Source organism: Trichoderma asperellum, chromosome 2 (assembly GCF_020647865.1).
Source record: "Trichoderma asperellum chromosome 2, complete sequence".
NCBI lineage: Eukaryota > Fungi > Ascomycota > Sordariomycetes > Hypocreales > Hypocreaceae > Trichoderma > Trichoderma asperellum.
Genome location: NC_089416.1, coordinates 4322057 through 4338748, shown reverse-complemented (window position 1 = coordinate 4338748; position 16692 = coordinate 4322057). Strand labels below are relative to the sequence as shown.

At 50.2% G+C, this 16692-nt stretch overlaps 5 protein-coding genes across 5 annotated transcripts; 2 read left to right on the top strand and 3 right to left on the bottom strand.

Moving 5' to 3' along the window:
* Positions 1-232: 232 nt before the first annotated feature.
* TrAFT101_003730 (uncharacterized protein) lies at positions 233-541 on the top strand (the record flags this gene model as incomplete). Its single annotated transcript, XM_066126973.1, has 1 exon — positions 233-541. The coding sequence occupies one exon, from the start codon at positions 233-235 to the stop codon at positions 539-541; it is 309 nt and encodes a 102-aa protein (XP_065983081.1).
* A 32-nt stretch (positions 542-573) lies between these two features.
* MSH3 (Mismatch repair protein msh3) lies at positions 574-4172 on the bottom strand. The gene is made up of 2 exons (XM_024902251.2): positions 3373-4172; positions 574-3321 (listed from the first exon to the last, which is right to left on the bottom strand). Exons 1-2 carry the CDS (start codon positions 4124-4126, stop codon positions 776-778), a joined length of 3300 nt encoding a protein of 1099 aa, XP_024766507.1. The 5' UTR covers positions 4127-4172; the 3' UTR covers positions 574-775.
* Positions 4173-5778: 1606 nt separating this feature from the next.
* TrAFT101_003728 (uncharacterized protein) lies at positions 5779-10513 on the top strand. The gene is made up of 4 exons (XM_024898786.2): positions 5779-6363; positions 6427-8943; positions 9009-9697; positions 9765-10513. The coding sequence occupies exons 2-4, from the start codon at positions 6461-6463 to the stop codon at positions 10244-10246; spliced, it is 3654 nt and encodes a 1217-aa protein (XP_024766508.1). The 5' UTR covers positions 5779-6363; positions 6427-6460; the 3' UTR covers positions 10247-10513.
* PMM1 (Phosphomannomutase 1) lies at positions 10007-12248 on the bottom strand. Its single transcript, XM_024902252.2, has 4 exons — positions 11965-12248; positions 11360-11817; positions 10545-11278; positions 10007-10445 (listed from the first exon to the last, which is right to left on the bottom strand). Exons 1-3 carry the CDS (start codon positions 12058-12060, stop codon positions 11026-11028), a joined length of 807 nt encoding a protein of 268 aa, XP_024766509.1. The 5' UTR covers positions 12061-12248; the 3' UTR covers positions 10007-10445; positions 10545-11025.
* A 529-nt stretch (positions 12249-12777) lies between these two features.
* Positions 12778-16666, bottom strand: TrAFT101_003726 (uncharacterized protein). The gene is made up of 2 exons (XM_024910869.2): positions 13562-16666; positions 12778-13480 (listed from the first exon to the last, which is right to left on the bottom strand). Exons 1-2 carry the CDS (start codon positions 16258-16260, stop codon positions 13150-13152), a joined length of 3030 nt encoding a protein of 1009 aa, XP_024766510.1. The 5' UTR covers positions 16261-16666; the 3' UTR covers positions 12778-13149.
* Positions 16667-16692: the final 26 nt, after the last annotated feature.

Below are 16692 nucleotides of genomic sequence, written 5' to 3'. Positions count from 1 at the left end.
ATGCTGATAAAATATGCCTTCCTTCCGTTACTTTAAACATGCGTCTATCTGGGGTATTTTGGGGGATATTATCGGCGTATTTTTTTTATCTTTTATTTTTTGGCGTTCCTCTAATTTCGAGTTACAAAACACCTTTCAGAAGTTATTCTCGGTATATTTTTACAAGGCAAGCTGGAAATGGAGAAACCTTTAATCTCCTAGTCGCTAATATGTTGGTACAGGTTTCGTACGCATGCTGCTTTTCACTGTGAAACCACATGCAACCGAGCGGCCGCTATTTCAACGACTGGTCATTTTCAGCTGGCCACGCTCTATTATATCCTATGATCACCATAATGGGCGACTGTCATTAGGCTGTGATAATACATTGCATTATAGAGACAACTGCTTTCTGATGGCGCATTCTTTCTTCTTGGCGACTGCGGGTACAAGGGTGGGTGTTTTTTACAAAACTTCTTTCTGGGTGGCATATGGCGATTCTACAATCATTTCTTTGACTTGGGTTTCATATGGGACAGGGACTGTTTACCAGCAATCATAATCAATTTGAACAAGACAGCCTCGTTGAAGAGTTATTTTGCCTTTTTAGTGGCTGAACGCAAATTAGACCACAAAGAAACAATTTTGGCGTTCATAAGATTCATAGGTACTTTCTCTTATTTGCACATGATAAATACAATAGACTTTCGCTCTTTATAGATCTCGTATCAAATAAAAGCTATGAAGGATATTACAAAACAAACATCACCCCTTTCTCGCTGTTAGAGCCCAGTCATTACAGTTGTTCAATAGAGGAAATCAGATGATCTAATTGATCCGGATTTGCTTGTACGACTTCGGCAAGCGTTCTGCATGCCCCTTGTAACCTTCGTCGCTTCATCTCATTTTCCAGTTCTTTTGACTTTTCCGCAGCGATATCAAGCACCTTCTTAGGTATGCGGGCCAAACGAGCGACGTTTAGTCCATAAGAGCGATGGGCTATACCTTCTCCTACCTCATATAAGAAGGTAATCTCTTCTTCGCCATCTTCTCCTTTCTGTGCATTAAATTTCATATGGACGTTGGTGACGCCAGGTAGGCCGTCTGCAATGCGAGCAAGATTTTGATAATGAGTGATGAAGAGGGTGAGGCATCTCGTTTCGGTCACGACGTGGTGCAAGACAGACTGAGCAATGGCGGCACCGTCATGAGTGCTGGTGCCGCGGCCGAGTTCGTCCAGGATGACGAGACTACGAGGGGTGGCGGAGCGCAAGATGCGAGCTGTTTCGGAGACTTCGACCATGAAGGTGGATTCGCCGGCGAAGAGGTTGTCCCTTGCGCCGGCACGGGTGTGGATGGCGTCGCAGAGGGTGAGGGTGAGGGAATCGGCGGGGACGAAGGAGCCGATTTGGGAGAGGAGGACGATGAGGGCGACGGCGCGGACAAAGGAGGATTTACCGCCCATGTTGGGGCCAGTGATGAGGTGAGCCAATGTAGATGGGTGGGCGAGGGTGGTGGTAAAAGGGATGTAGCTGCTCTCTAGGGTCTGCTCAGCCATGGGATGACGGCCTTGGGAGATGGAGATGGATGGCTCGGAGGTGGAGGGGAGGAATGTGGGTTTGCTGTAGCCTGGCTGAGCGGCGACCTTGGAGAGGGAGAGGAGGCAGTCGAGAGTAGCGAGGGCGGATATAGCATCCCGGAGAGGCTGGTACTCAGCAGCAATTTCGGCCAGGAAGTCCTTGAAGGCCTTGTCACAGGCCGCCGCGAGGGCTTCGCGATGCTGATCACGCTCGGTAATGAGGCGGATGACCTCAGGGGTGTGGAAGCGTGAGAGGGCTTTGGTGCCGGAGATCTTGCTCCAGGAGGCGGGGACATTCTTAATGTCCTTATTGGGGACGGCGATGAGGTATTCGATGCCTGCGACAGTGACATATTCAACGGTCTTCTGCTTAATCTTTTGTGCGGCGACAGCGCGGTGTTCGTCGAGTTCGTGCTCGACGTGGGCTATTCCCATCTGGTGATCTTGAATTTCTTCGGTATGGAATTCCTCTCTGAAGAAGCCGTATTTATCGTCTTTCTTGGCTGCATATAGGTTAATGCGATCAAGGTAGGAGATGACTGTGTCCAGGATCTTAGGCAGGGAGACGATGGCATTGACTATTAGTGGCGAGTCAAAGGCGACATCAGAGGGTGATTTGATAGAGGAATAATGGCTAGCAATCTTCTGTAAAGTTTGAAGTACGGACAAGAGTTCTGGCCTGGTGCATTTGCCGTAATAGATACGGATGAGACTGCGTTCAAGATCTGCTTTGGTCGTGGATAGAAGCCTTTCCAAATCGTCGACAGGAGAGGTGGATTGCTTGTCGAGAAGCTCCTGCACGGCGGCAAGGCGCTCTTCTAGACGCTCTCGATCCAACAAGGGGCGACCGACCCATTTTCGGAGAAGACGCTGACCGAACCGGGTGAGAGTCTTGTCGACGGCCCAGAAGAGGCTTCCCCTGTGAGAGTGATCTGTGGAGTTGCGGTAGATTTCAAGGCTTTCTAGGGTTGTACCATTAACCAACATGTGGGATCGCGTACTAAAGCTCTGAAAGTATTTTGTAAGGCCGAAGATGTGCTCTAGGCCGTATTCCTGTAGGTGGTTAATCATGGCAGACAGACAGATAGTGACCGCCTCAGGAAGCTTCAAGACTTTGTCGAGTAGAGCACTCGCTGTCTCATTGTCTGATGCTTCCTTTACTTTGTCGGCGTAGAATTGAGTGACGTGCGAATAGGCCTCAGCAGCCATTGTTTTGCTTTTGGGCACACGCTCAACGCGGCTGCGGTCGCCAAAAACGTTGGTACTGCTGCCTGATAGATGCAGTATCAACTTATCTGTGCTCTTGGTGAGATCGCCAACAATGAGGAACTCGCAGGGTGATATGTGCAAGAGACGTGTCTCAATCTCACTTCGCATAAAACCGTCCTCAAAAGTGTCGTAGATGATATCTCCAGTGGCGGGTTGTACAGCCAGAATCCCGACATTCACGTTTTCATCTGCGCCAGAACCTTTGGTTGCTGTCTCGGTGATACAAAGCAGGTAGCCACCAGACGGGGTAGAGGTGTCTTGGTTGTCCAACTCTCCATTCTCATCGATATACGTTCCCTTTGTGTAGAGATTGGTGAGCTTGCGGACGAAAGGGGCATTTCTGTTATCGCCGGCTTTCTTCAGGGCCGCAGTTTCGAGTTGACGCACGACTCCGACTTTGTGGCCGGCAGCGACGAGTCGCTTTGCGTGAACGGGTAATCGGTGAACCGGAATGCTGGCGGACGCAAATCGATCCAGATGAGCCTCTGAAGGATCTGATGCTAATTAGCGAGGCTCTATCAAAGGCATCAGATAATAATACTTACGCTCGTCATATCGCATTTTACCCGGTATGCATACGATGCTTAACTCTTTGGCGGCCACCCGAGCATCTTCACCGAAAAATCGAAACTTGTATCCGACCTCGACAATCAGTATAGTGTCCATGTGTTTCCGCTTGATTTCCAGGAATTGCAGCTCCATAGGTGTTAATTTTCCTGATTTTGACCCCTTCTTCTTGGCCTTGGTGGCAACCGGAGCCTCGTCTTCTTCAGGATCTGCGTCTGCATCCTCATCATCACCGGCTGCTGCGCCGTCCTGTGCTTTCAAGGAACCCCACGACAAGGCATCTGGATGGCCCAGTTTCTTGACAAACTTCCTGTGCAGCTCCTCATTCTTCCTTCTCGTTACTTCGTCGTCGTCATCGCTCCCTTCGCCGATATCTTCTTGTGAGTTCGATTCATTGTAATGGTAGCGTCGTACTCGTGTGGAAGCGGGACTTTGGTTGCTAGTAGCTGTGGCAACGGCAGAATCTTTGTTGAAAAAAGAACTTTTCTCGTTGCTGGCCTCAGTAGCCTTGGTTCTCTTTACTGCATTTTCAGCACTGCTGTCGGATTGTTCACTGTCTTTTTCGAGAGGCCGTTTTCGTGAGGGCAGATCCGGGTCTCTTGCGGGAGTCGGCGAAGATGGCACTGCAGGCTTCTGGGAAGACGATGACGCAGTGCCATTGGCGGCCCTGGGCGTGAAGAATGCGGTTAAGGACTTCTGCTTCTTCTCTGGTGCTTTCGATACGGGCGCCATGATGAAACTGACAGCTACAGAAAAGAGCCGTCCTGGTGTAGCCAAGTACCGCTCTCACCTACAAAGTACTGACTGCTACAACATGATAAAATGTTAAGGTAGTGTCGACCTCTCAACGCGTGCCAGACGCGTTGAGAGGCCCCATATTTTACTTGGTTAGGAAATGTCGACGTCAGGGGAGCTCTTATCTTATCACACGCCACTATGAAAGTAGTACAGTGGCACGTCGTTAGTTTTCGACCCCCCTTAGGTACTGAAAACTGATGGCTAGTCGTTTATGGTACTAGTGGTAGCAAAGATCTATTGCCGCTTTATTTCCGATGCACTCGCTATAGTATAGCGCTTAAATGCACTGTAATATAGTGAGTAAGTCGCTATAATATAGTGATACGCCACTATAATATAGGGACCTTCTTTTTTTTCTAAGCTAGCGCATAAGCACTAGTACTAAATTGTCAGTCTAAAATAGCTCATATTTTCAAATTACATAATGGGGGTCGAAAACTAACGACGTGCCACTGTACTTCAGTACATTAGTATGTAACTGCCTCCAAATGCTAGCTGATTCTAACTACTTGGAATATTCACAAACCTGCCCTCTCTTATTCAGAAAAAAATAATTATTATAGTAGCTAGGTCAAACCATCGGGTTTGACGCTTTTGAAAGGTTGAGAGGTCTTTGTCACGCCAGGGCTAGGGCCGTCCAGCTGCTTGGATGTGCTCAGTAACCCAGGCCTTTTGCCCGAGCCAACCAAACTCAGTATCCATGTGTAGACGGCATTAAAGACTCGAATATTCTTACTTCTTGCAGCTATCGGAAACAAGATGCCGGTGATGATGACAACGCCCATGAACTTTCGGGCGACATGTGCCGGGCATAGCCTCTGGAGCACCAGCACCTACTAGTAGTAGGTAGGTACTAAGGTATATGAAAAGCGCATAGCGACAGTATACTTGCATGGGCAACAATGGTGCCTCGAACATGGCATCTGATGCATCGGCCATCTAATTAAAAATATTCCTGGCTACTCAAAGCATCTTACTTGGCTCTTGCCGCCCAGTTTCATACCCCCAGCTTGAAGCGTCAAAGTGACATCTGATCACCTTGCATAGGTAGCTCCTTTGCCTATCTGGGGACGGAGGCACGCAGAGCGCCAGCGAGCACAGCCTCCGCTTTAATTGTACGATTTCATTTGGCTGTCGCAGCTGATGAGGCCTTTGCAAGTCTCGGCGTCGAAATGCCAGCGCTTGCATCTCGCATTCATAGGCCATTGGGTCTCGTGGTGGCGTATCCAATGGAGCCTTTGTCCACGTCGCGGCGCTTACAGGGCTAGCGAAACGGAGCTGCGCAGCCAATCAGCGGCAGCTGCCAGGTCTGCCACGGCTCTCCACGTGCAAGCCTGCCGCCACTAACTCTGCGGGCTCAGCAGACCCTCTTGACTCTTCAGCCACGGCACCAAGACAGCTTCGCATTGCCGCCGAGGGCCCCTGTTTGGGGTCGCGTTGCGGGTGCCGTCGCTGTTCCTGGTGATGCGGGCATGGAGCTGCAATGCATGGCCTGATATCGATAGCGATGCAGATATTTTGGGCAGTACTCAGTACCTGCATCCTACCGCCTCATCGTGCATTTCTCCCGGTACTTGGTACTACATGCAGACCCTGCCGCTAACAAGTGGCATTTGACTACTACTAGGTACCTACCTAAGCATAACCAATCTCACATTAAACTCTATAGCCACCCGTTTTGGCGCTCTGTCCCTTTTCTTTTCTATCCCTTGACTTTCCCTTCGTGTTTATCTCTTTTTTTCGCGTCCAACCGGTTCAAGCTTCTATATTCTTCTTCCTCCTACACGCTTCGGCATCTCACTTACAGGACCTGCTTTTGTTGCAGCGGGCCGTGCGGCCAGTTCTGCGACCCATCCGCTATTTTGGAAACTAGAGGGGCACCTAGGCTGAGTACAGGTACAGACCCGGATTGTGTCAACCCCGCCACCAGCTTCAGGGTGCCGCCACGTCCATACTTACTCGGACTGTACGAGGAGACGTCGACAATCTCACGCAGCTCAAGTACATGAACACCTCCTGAGTGTTCAGTGGTATTGCAGTTTATTCGTCACTTTACCTATTCCTATCCACAAATATTACCTCTCTCCCGCACGTCACGGTCGCTGCCAAAGCGGTGGATACTCATTCTAGAGCGCTCTGATATTCGCTTCTGCTGCTGTCTTCCACGCCAAGTATGCTTCTCACCTCTTCTTATTTTTTACCGCTCTATTTACTGATAAACGCTCTGCTTGTAGCATATAAAAAACACCTCTTCTTGCCTCGGGCAAAATGGAGCGCAGCCGTGGCGTCCCTGACAATGAGCTTTTTCTAAGCAAACCTGCGCCAGAAGATTGCGACAGTCCAACGGTAGAGCCGTTGCGCATTTTCAAACCACAGAGTCCCGAGCCTCATTCTCGCGTATCTTCGACTTCATCGAGCAGACTGACCTTCCCTCTGCCTCCTGGCGCATCGAGCTCTGCTGCTCCTCTACCGTTTCCAGATGACGACGATATCCGAAAGCCGACTGCTCCAAAACCCTACGGCTCCGCTTATAACGACACGAGTCCCCGACTGGACACGAACATTGCTGCCGAAAAGAAGCCAGGCCTTGCCGAGAGACGAGGTGCTGCGCCGAAGCCCATACACTCTCCATCCAGTCCTGATGCCGACTATGGCCTCTTTGCGAGGCCTTTGCAGGATAAGCCTGCTGCTTCGACAACGAACTACCCAACCTACCAAAAAACATACTACCCGCCACCTGGGGGAGCTGCATCCGGGTCATCGAGCAGCACTCCCGCGCAGCAGCAACAGCAATACCCACAGCCGCCCCAAGCTCAACAGTATCAACAACCCCAGCAGTATCCACAGCCACAGCAGGCGCAGCCGCCACCTCAACCTCCAAAGATTCCCCAGGTTGAAAACCTGGCTTCCAGTGATCCCGGTGTCAATCGGTTTGCTTCAACGGCCTCGAATTCAACCACCAGAGCCAGCAGGGGCTCACCTCCACCTCCAGAGACTCCTATTGTAGAGCCTGGCAACGTGCCTGGCGGGGGCATCGAGGCCCGATATGCTGCGTCGGGCATTTCCGGCACGGCAACCCTCACCAGTCTTCAAGCTTCTCAGGTTCAGAGTGCCGCTGCTGCACAGAGATTGGCACAATACAATAATCAAACGCCGCAGCCTCAACGTCCCTGGACACCCACGGAGTCTCCTGACCAAGCTCCCTCTGGTCCGCCGACTGTATACCAGGGCATGAATGCGATTTCATCCCCTCAGCCACAGCATCCAGTCAGCAGCCCGCCTCCTCAGCAACAGCAGCAGCAACAGCCGGCGCAGAATCAGGTCAACTCCCCAGCTCAAGTCAGTGTTTTGGAACAAGATTTCCAACGCTTGAGCACCAGTTCTCCTCCACCAGCTTACTCCAGCGTGAATCCTGGCGGACGAACCTCTTATCCAAATGAGAAACAGCGGCCACAACAAGCTAATCAAACGCCGGTAACTGCTCCTGTTGCCGCTGCTCCAGCCCCTGTGGCCACTAGTTCCATAACGCCAGCTAAAGACACAGTGGTAGCTGCAGCTACGGCCGCAGCCACGGCCGCCGCCGCTGCAGGCCTTGCTTCCACAGCTCCTCATAATCAGGGTCACCCTGCATTTGCAAATGATCCCCGGCCAGAGCCCAGTGGTCAACATGCTCAAGTCGTGACAATGCCTCCGAATCTCGCAGCTGCTGGCCCTGCTTCTCCGCCACCTTTGCCTGAGGGATGGATTGCCCACCTCGATCAGAACTCGGGCCAGTATTACTACATCCACTTGGCTACCCAGGCAACTCAATGGGAGTTTCCCAAGGGGCCAAATCCTATCCAGCATGATCAGGCTCCTCTCTCGCCCACGGCTTCGACATACGGAAACCCCTTGGTATCTCCCATGTTTGGAAAAACACCAATGGCTTCCCCCATGTTTCCTCCACACACTCCCGGATATGCTGAAAGTATCATGAGTGTTGCAGCTTCACAGGCTCCGACCATTGGCTTTACAGGGCCACCACCAAGTGCTGGTGTGGACATGTACAGGATCCAACCAACCAACGGAGTGTATTTTGGCCCTTACCTGAAATACGTCAATATGAACATTGAGACTGGGAAATGGTTTGGTAGCATACTTATTGTGACAGACGCGCCACAGCCGCCTACAATTCATTTACATCAGAGTATGGATCTTTCTCCAAATCCCAGGCAGCTTGTTCCTCACGCCATCTATGTCCACCAACGCTGGACTTTTTATAAATATGAGATTGACATCGATATGGGAGAGGCCACTGAACGATGGACTTATGCCGTTACATCGCACCTTGGATGTACACGCTACGAGTTTGTCGTAGCAGGCAGACACGAAACTGGATGGAGATTCATAGCCCACTCAGGCAATGATTTCGCGGTCAGCACGTCTCAAAACGAACGCTCTAAGCTGGGTGGCGTGGGTTTCATGTGGAAAGATGTCCTCCAGAAGAATGTAGAATGCGGCGGTTTTCACGTACAGCTTGGACTGGGCGACCAGATTTATGGCGATCGACTGTGGAGAGAGGTGCCACTGATGAAGCAGTGGCTAGCTATGAGCGGAAGAGACAACAAGCGAAACACACAATGGACTGCCCGACATGAAGAGGACGTAAGCCATGCTTACTTCCACTACTATACCAGCCATTTTGACCAGCCTTATTTGAGAGAAGCTTTTGCACAAATTCCTCACGTTTTGCAAATTGATGACCACGATATGTAAGTGCAAAGGGAAGGGGGAAGGGGCTCCATCCATCGTTGATAACGTTTCTAACTTTTCCTAGCTTTGATGGATTTGGATCATACCCTGACTACATGCAGTCATCTGCTATCTTCAAAAATACTGGCCGCGTAGCATCAGACATGTATCTGCTCTTCCAACATCACACTACGGCAGAGATGATGCGTAACGTCAGCACTGATCATGACATCTTCACTATTACTGGCACTGGATGGCATTTCGTCAAATATCTTGGCCCAGCAGTAGTTGTGATTGGCACAGACTGCCGATCCGAAAGGACTCAGGCTCGTGTAATGGCCGGGCCAACCTACCAAGGAATATTTCCCAAGGTCGCGACCTTACCACCATCTGTCCAGCATGCCATTTGGATGGTATCAGTTCCTCTAATATACCCCAGATTGGATACCGTGGAAAGCCTGGCCAATACCGTTGCTGCAGGCAAGAAGGCTGTCAATACAACATACAATATACTTGGCAAAGTCACCAGCTCTGTGGCAGGTGTTGTCGGCGGCAAAGAAATGGTAGCGCAGGGCTTTAGTCAAGTCAAGAAGGCTGTTGGTAAGAGTGGTCTCATGGGCAACGTCCTCAATCAATTTGGAGAGCTGGACATCCAGGAGGTGCTCAAAGATATGTGGACACATGAGTCTAAGGATCTTGAAAGGACATATTTTATCCGTACTCTCCAGGGCATCTCACAGCAAAAGGGTATTCGAATGACATTCTTATCTGGAGGTAAGCTGCAATACATAATCTTTCCATCTCATCATACCACTTATACTGACTTATTTGATCTCGGCAGATGTCAACTGTGCAGGAGCTGGTCTTGTGCACGACCCAACACACCCTGGAGATCATAAGACAATGTACCAGGTTATTACGTCGCCAATTGTGTCCGCGCCTCAGAGCACCTACGTGTTGAAGTTACTCCATAATCAGAAGACGCTCTATGTGCCACTCAATGGCCAGAAATCCACACACGAAGTGTCTGACACCAAAGAAGATATGATGGAGATTTTCCATACAGATGCTAGTGGAGCGGGCAGGGAGCTGAAGAAGCTTATGGGCCGTAGGAACTATGTGGCAGTCATTGCCTATGACCACGACGCTGTCATGGCGCAGAACCAGGCGCCTTTCAGTCCTAACCCAAGCCTTCATAGTCAGCAGCAAGGCTTGTCTAAGCTTAGCCTTGCGGTTGATTTCGTTGTTCAAGGAGATGGTGCTTTTACAGCCACGACTAAATATGGACCTGTGATTATTCCTCACTTGGAGTATGGAAGATAAAGAACTTAGAGGACGAGATGGTTATGAGAGGGAAGAGATGGAAATAAGAGTTGATTTGCTAGCGTATTTCATGTAAAGAAGGGGAAATGTCACTTCACTCCCACTTGGCTTTGATTTTAAATTGTGTATTTAATTGATGTTGTCCCATCAATAGACTAGTCCAATGCGAAAACCTGGCGCTCCTAGAGGGGATATTAGACTGTATAATAATCCAGCCCCAGTTAGATTCTATAGTAATATCGTCTCAATTCAAAAAGAAAATCCCAGAAACTCGTTCATACTAGATTGCTGCACTTACTGCTTCCATAATTGCACACATTTGCCCGCGAAGATTCTTTAGACGAGACGGATTATTGTAAATCATATCGAGACCTAGATTTTACAAAGAATAATGTAGCCTCGTTGCTGGGAAAAGCAATTTATAATACTTTTGTTTTTTGTGGCCGTCTGGTTTGACCTAATTTGCATATAGAGATTCAAGAATGCTTCTTTTTATCCTATATTTTGAGTATCTGCTTTGTGTTATGGGTAGTCTTGTTACTCTTTTTCTTTCCTTTTTTTATTTTTTTTTTTTTGGGGGGGGGGGGGGGGGGGGGAACTTGATGATATAAAGTTATGTATAAAATTTGTCAAATCGGAGTATCTTGGTATTATCTAGATTGATTGAATGAGACTATCGCCGCGGACCTGTCCTTGGCGATTTATTTGCGCTCTTGTTCCCCCTCAGTTCGCTTTTCTCTCTTCTTCGTGTTGGGTATTCACCTCCTCTAATAAGCAAATTAGAGGTCGAAAAGTTCTTTCAGAATCTGCATGGTTTCCTCAGGGCCCTTGACGGTGTGGCCAATGGTTCGCTCGTCGCTGAAGATCTCGTAGTCGTTGCCGCCCTTGAAGGTCTTGTCTCCAAAGAAATGGATGTTCTTGTAGGCGATTCCGTTGGGCTTCTTGGCCTCGTTTTCGAGGTGGCTCAGGCAGTAAGTCTTGTCCCAACCGGTGGGGAAGACATCGAAGGAGATTTGGCCGCCGATGGAGAAGCTGCGTATATGTTGTTAGCAGAGCACAGGCAGAAGCAGAGAGATGAATTCAGGGTGGGAAAAAGAGAGAGTAGTAACATACGTAAGTCCCAGGTCGCCAAATTTCTCCTTGAGAACAGCAACGAACTTCTCTCGAACCTTGGCTTCCTTATCGTAGGCCTCAAACTCGTTTCGCTCCTTGGTGCTGGCGTTTCTGCCGACGGGGCTGATGTTGATCATGCCGTTGCGGAACTCAATAAAGGTTCCTCGCTTGACAGGGATGTCCAGATCGGCAATGTAGTGCAGGACGAAGTTGGCAAGCTCCTTGTACTTGTCCTCACCAATCCACTTGATGAAGCTGTTGGAGGGGAGCGCCTCGCCCAGCTTGTATGCCGTCAGGCCGTTCTCGGCGAAGCAGTAGTCGAAGAGGGTGGTGACAGGCACGCCGGCGGGCTTGCCGAGCTGCTCCTCCTGCTTGATGAGGTCGGAACCGCCGACGAAACCAATGGAGCACTTCTTGCGGAGGGCCTGGAGGAGGTCGAGGACTTCGGGAGAGGCATCCTAGAGGTTTTTGGGATGTTTTGTTAATTTGTTATCGAGAGAGGTGGGATTGATTGAAAGACAAAGAATTGGCAAGCTGGAAGAACGTAGATCCGAACTGGAGATCCAAATACGACCAATTGGGAGTATTGGGATGGATTGACTTACAAGACGAGCGGGAGTCAATGTGCCGTCAACGTCGAAAAGGCAAATCGTGTCCTTCAACGGACGGTCCTCAAGAGGGGTATAAGCAGGAGCAGCCATGGCGGGCAAGAGAAGGAGATGAAGAGATGAAGAGTCGCTAATAAGCAGCAGAAAGCTTTCCGAAGACGAGAATTCGCAAAAAAAAAAAAAAAAAGGGAAGAAGAAGAAGTTATTCTTTGTATGAACGAATGTATTTCGTGGCGGGGTGTTTGACTTGACTTAGAGCCTGAGGGGTCAAATCGCTGGGCGGTCAAGCTAGATAATAAATATTGACGGCCCAAAAAGGCCAGACCAGTGACGAACTCGCCCAGTCTGTTTTTGGAGCTTCTGTGCTATCAGGGTCTACAGCGTGGTGCTACAGGGGTGGGCTAGAGGCGGTGCAAGCGGCCGCTAGCAGCACCAGCTCCAGCCGGTGAAATGAAACATCCAAGCCACTAATTTCAGCATACGAGCCACGTTTCGGCAGGATTTTGCTGCTCAGGGACAGGAAATTGGAATACCTGTCAACAGTCTATTGGCAAAGACGTGGGACGAATTAGACAGCTGTTCTTTTGAATGCCAATGACAGAAACCAGTGAAATGATTCACACGTAGATCTACACAGCCTTTGTGTTTTGTTTTGATTAAAAGCTTGCGTTTTGGGGCACGAGTTCATCATGTGATGGATCAATGAATAAGTGAATACGAGGAGGGCCTGTGAAATCTGTCAAGTTCCAATGACATGGCAGTACAGTTTAAACTTGGCGCGTATGGCTGACAGAACTTAATTGAGCTTATGAAGAAAGTCAATTACTTGGTGCTTGCACCACGAGCGAATAGTATCAGGGTGATAAGAGTACATGCAGTATTGTCAAGTCTGGTGTCTATTTTTATAACGCCAACCTCGTGGCCTATACACGTATTCCATTGCTAGGTATTCTTCGTATGCGTGTCAACCGTTTCCATATCCAAAGGAGGAAAAGAAAAGAAAAGAAAACAAAGAAAGAGAGAAGAAAAGAAGAAGGGACGAGCAAACTTATGGTATACAAGGTTAAAACAATCCAAATGCAACGCATGCATGCAAATCGAGCCCTCGTAATGTCATTTCCCCATCAAAATCAGTATTCCATATAAATATACATGAGCTTATCCTGCTTGTGTGGCACTCGGTTAGGAGATGTCGCCTAAAGCACCCGTAAGCTCAACAACAACGTTGACTATCGTGCTGGCCGACCACATGGCTATTAATACCCAGCCGATCTTGCGGCTCAAGATCCATTTATTCAGGGGCACAGAGATTAGCAAGCTGACCAGAATTACGAGCAGCGTAATGGAGGAGATCATCAAAGTTCCCCCAATTTGTATACGGTACGGTTTGTAAGCGTATTGGTCCCCTGGATGCTTTCTATGGTGGTGATTTGCATCTTGGACCATCATCAAAACACCACCCACGCCTATGCCTAGCAAGATGTTAAGCATTGGTCCGCCAAAGCAGGCAGATCTGTGCAAAAGAAACGTAGTCAGTAACCAAAGCAACCAAAGCAAAGTTTTTTTTTTTTTCCGGACGTTGGGCTGCACTTACAATGCCATGACGGGATACCCAAGTCGAGCCACCGTAATATCAGCAACTAAATCACCTACGCTGTTGCCGGCAGCAAAAATAGTGAGTCCCAGCAGAGCCTCTGAGATGCCGAGAACCACGCCGAATGTTTTCAAAACTCCAACAACTTCGCCAGCCACTGTTGAAATCCAAGCTATGCTGATAATAAAGCCCAAAAAACAGAACAAAAAGTGGTATTGCGGTCGCCTCTGCTCTGTAGTAAGCAGAAGAAGGGCCCCTAACAATACGAAAGATCCTAGAAGCGTCCATAGAATCATGCGCACCAATGAGCCCCTTGGGTTCTCCCAGTCTTCAGAAATGTTTGCCCAGAGTATAATGACGGCAAATAGCGGCCCCATGAAGAGCTGGAGGCAGACAAGCCAACGGCTCCATCCCATCTTTTCTTCGCTTGCTTGGCTAATGGAGCGAATTTCGGACAAGGGCTTTGCCGCGCCAGGCTCTTGGGTTCGGGGGGATACAGCCAAAATATCTTCTTCCGGTAGCGCCAAATATGGTGTCGGAATGCTTTCGGTCATAATATCACTATTTCTGCGGTTTAGCGAATATCTTCGAAATCGCTCCCACTCATCCTCGGGTTCTATTTCTCCTGGTTGGATTGAAATGGGCGGAGCCATATGTCCAATCGACCTATGGGCAGAACGATCTGTGACGGTGATGACATCGTCAAAGGTATCAATTTCTTCCGAGGTCTCTGATTCAACAACCGGTAGTGTTATCACCAAGAGAAAGATGCTTGGCACAGATATGGCACTAACAAGCTTGTCCCACCATGCTTTTTCTTTCCATCCCTGCAGAGTTGGGAATAAGGTAGCAAGGAGCACATGCGGAGCAGGGAGAATAGAATAGGGCCACCATTTAACTGGTCGCGAGGTAGCTGCTGCGTTGTCGAGGGCCACAAAGGGGCTTTCGCGAACAGTAGCTGGAGGTGGCAATAAACCTAGCCCGGCTTGCTCTGGCTGCGCATTTGGAGAAGGCGCCAGCGTGTTTGGAGAAATGGCCAGCGTATTGGGCGAAATCGCCAAAGGAGAGTCGGTATACTGAGGAAAGGGCAAAACAGGCGATGATCGAGTACTCACGCTGCTGCGTCGACTGGGTATCTGCAACCGGAGGCGAGGAATGAGAGATGCCGCGTGTGATTCCTGGTGAGGGCTGCCAGCCACTGCTGTTGGTCCATCAACCGGAGGGGGTGCAAGTTTGCCGCCAATTTGATATGACGGCGCGGGACTTGCTGTTCTTTGGCTGATAGTGCCGTCTTGGGGAGGGTGCAAATTGGAGTCTGATCGATCTCGGCTGTGGCCTAGTAATTCCGGAGGAGGTGATGAAGAGGCTGGGCTGGCTCCATGCGACCTGGCCCTTTCCCTCCCATTCACGGTAGTGGCGGAACTGTCATCGGAATATACCAAGCTGGAGAGGGCACTAGTACTCCCCCGCCGTCCTCTTCGGGCGTGGTTATCAGAATAGCTCCGCGCTGGGATTGCTGAAAGCTGAAGGTTGCTCTCACGCTGCAAGTGTGCCAAGGCAGACCTGAATTCCAACGCACCGATCAAGCTCGGCCGAATCGGTGTAATGGTGTTCCTCCGCCTGCCTTGGGGGCGCAAAACTCGCATGCTCCGGGCCACCTCCACAGCGACCATTCTCTCATGGTCCTCATCGGTCTCTTCGCTATCCACGCTCTCAGGCGGCTCAGCTATCTGACCGTCAATTTCTATGATAGGACCGCGCTCCAAGGCGGAAAGATTGCCTCCAGTCCCAGTGCTTGTTGTTGTCCGTCGACTTGTTTCTTGGTGTTCGTCTTCGGGATCGTCCTGGTAGGGCTCCCCTGCGAGTTCATCTCCAGTGTGGCCGGCCAGGCTATAGAAATGGCTGCGAGCTTCTCCTTCTCTGCGCAGTCTTCTCTTCCTCCTCGTAGTGTACCAATGCCATCCAACTACAGCGAACACGTACAGGGCATAGTATCCGATCATTGCGCAACACTCCCAGAATCGTAGCTCTTCATCGGCCAAAAACCCCATCGTGAAGGCGACCGCGACAATAAAGAAGCAAATGTCTCTAGCATATGTCCGGCGATCCACCCTGAACTCTCTGACCAGGGCCATGGACCCCGCAACCACGCCCGTGATGAAGCTGGCGGCGCCAATGAGTTCACCAACAGCCATACTTGCACTGTTGGACCCCATCGCCGCAAAGGTGCTGAAGACATCGGGGGAGCCGTTTCCAAAAGCCAGGAATGTGACGCCGGCAAGACTCTCGCTTAGTCCCAAGATGGTGGCGATGGTGCTCAGGTTGACACTGAAGAAGTCGCTCGCCGCAATGCCGATGGTGGTGAACAGCAGCCCCAGCCAGCCAACAAGAACTATAAAGGCAACAGGCTGCGCTTTGCCCAGGTTGCAGTAGTACAGCCGCAGGTAGGGAAGAAGCCCGGCATCTTCGTCTACGCAGTATTGCTTGACAAAAGCGCATTGGTCCTTGGCCGTGTGCACTTCGCGACATTCAGGCCGGTCGTGGGAGCGTCGGAGCAGCGCTGGGCTGTCCTCTCGAAAGTCATGACGATGTCGAGAGTGCGTCAAGAACGAGTACGCGGCCAGCAAGGACAGCAACAAGACCGTCGTGTAGAACGGCCGCGAGCTCAAACGGCCCCGTCTGGCGTTTGTTGTCCGCATGCTGGTCGTATCGGCATATCGCAACGCAAGGCAAGACTCCAGTGAGCTCGCCAGAGTCGCTGAAGCAGCGGAGGTTGGAACAAGAGGGCTGGCGAGAGAATGTCTCAAAGTCCCACCGGGTATGGGTGCGGCCGGAACATGGCAATTCAATGACGACGTCTGCCAGCAATCAGTCAACTAAGCCTCAGTGGCGGCTCGTCTCCAAGGGACTTTTTCTGTGCTCCGTATGGGGAAGGCGGGCAGCAGGGCCCCCCAGTTAAGGTTCTAATAGCGCGTTAACGCCTGTTGTCGGGTGCTGGTCAATTGCGTCCCCAGAGGGTATTGGAATACTTGGTTCAAGGAAGGCAAAGCACAGGATCAGGTCAGGACAGCACTGCCGATGATATGACAACACAACGACATAAATTAGTCGCCCATGGCCACCGCGTATTT

Bases quoted from the DNA above. Each gene is read 5' to 3' on its own strand.
- TrAFT101_003726 (XM_024910869.2), bottom strand. From the start codon at position 16,260: ATGCGGACAACAAACGCCAGACGGGGCCGTTTGAGCTCGCGGCCGTTC. The intron at 13,481-13,561 runs GTAAGTGCAGCC...TCTTTTGCACAG, and splicing joins GGGTATCCCGTCATGGCATT to ATCTGCCTGCTTTGGCGGAC.
- PMM1 (XM_024902252.2), bottom strand. From the start codon at position 12,060: ATGGCTGCTCCTGCTTATACCCCTCTTGAGGACCGTCCGTTGAAGGAC. The intron at 11,818-11,964 runs GTAAGTCAATCC...AAAAACCTCTAG, and splicing joins CATTGACTCCCGCTCGTCTT to GATGCCTCTCCCGAAGTCCT. The intron at 11,279-11,359 runs GTATGTTACTAC...ACATATACGCAG, and splicing joins TTTGGCGACCTGGGACTTAC to CTTCTCCATCGGCGGCCAAA.
- MSH3 (XM_024902251.2), bottom strand. From the start codon at position 4,126: ATGGCGCCCGTATCGAAAGCACCAGAGAAGAAGCAGAAGTCCTTAACC. The intron at 3,322-3,372 runs GTAAGTATTATT...AATTAGCATCAG, and splicing joins TAAAATGCGATATGACGAGC to ATCCTTCAGAGGCTCATCTG.
- TrAFT101_003728 (XM_024898786.2), top strand. From the start codon at position 6,461: ATGGAGCGCAGCCGTGGCGTCCCTGACAATGAGCTTTTTCTAAGCAAA. The intron at 8,944-9,008 runs GTAAGTGCAAAG...AACTTTTCCTAG, and splicing joins CAAATTGATGACCACGATAT to CTTTGATGGATTTGGATCAT. The intron at 9,698-9,764 runs GTAAGCTGCAAT...TGATCTCGGCAG, and splicing joins AATGACATTCTTATCTGGAG to ATGTCAACTGTGCAGGAGCT.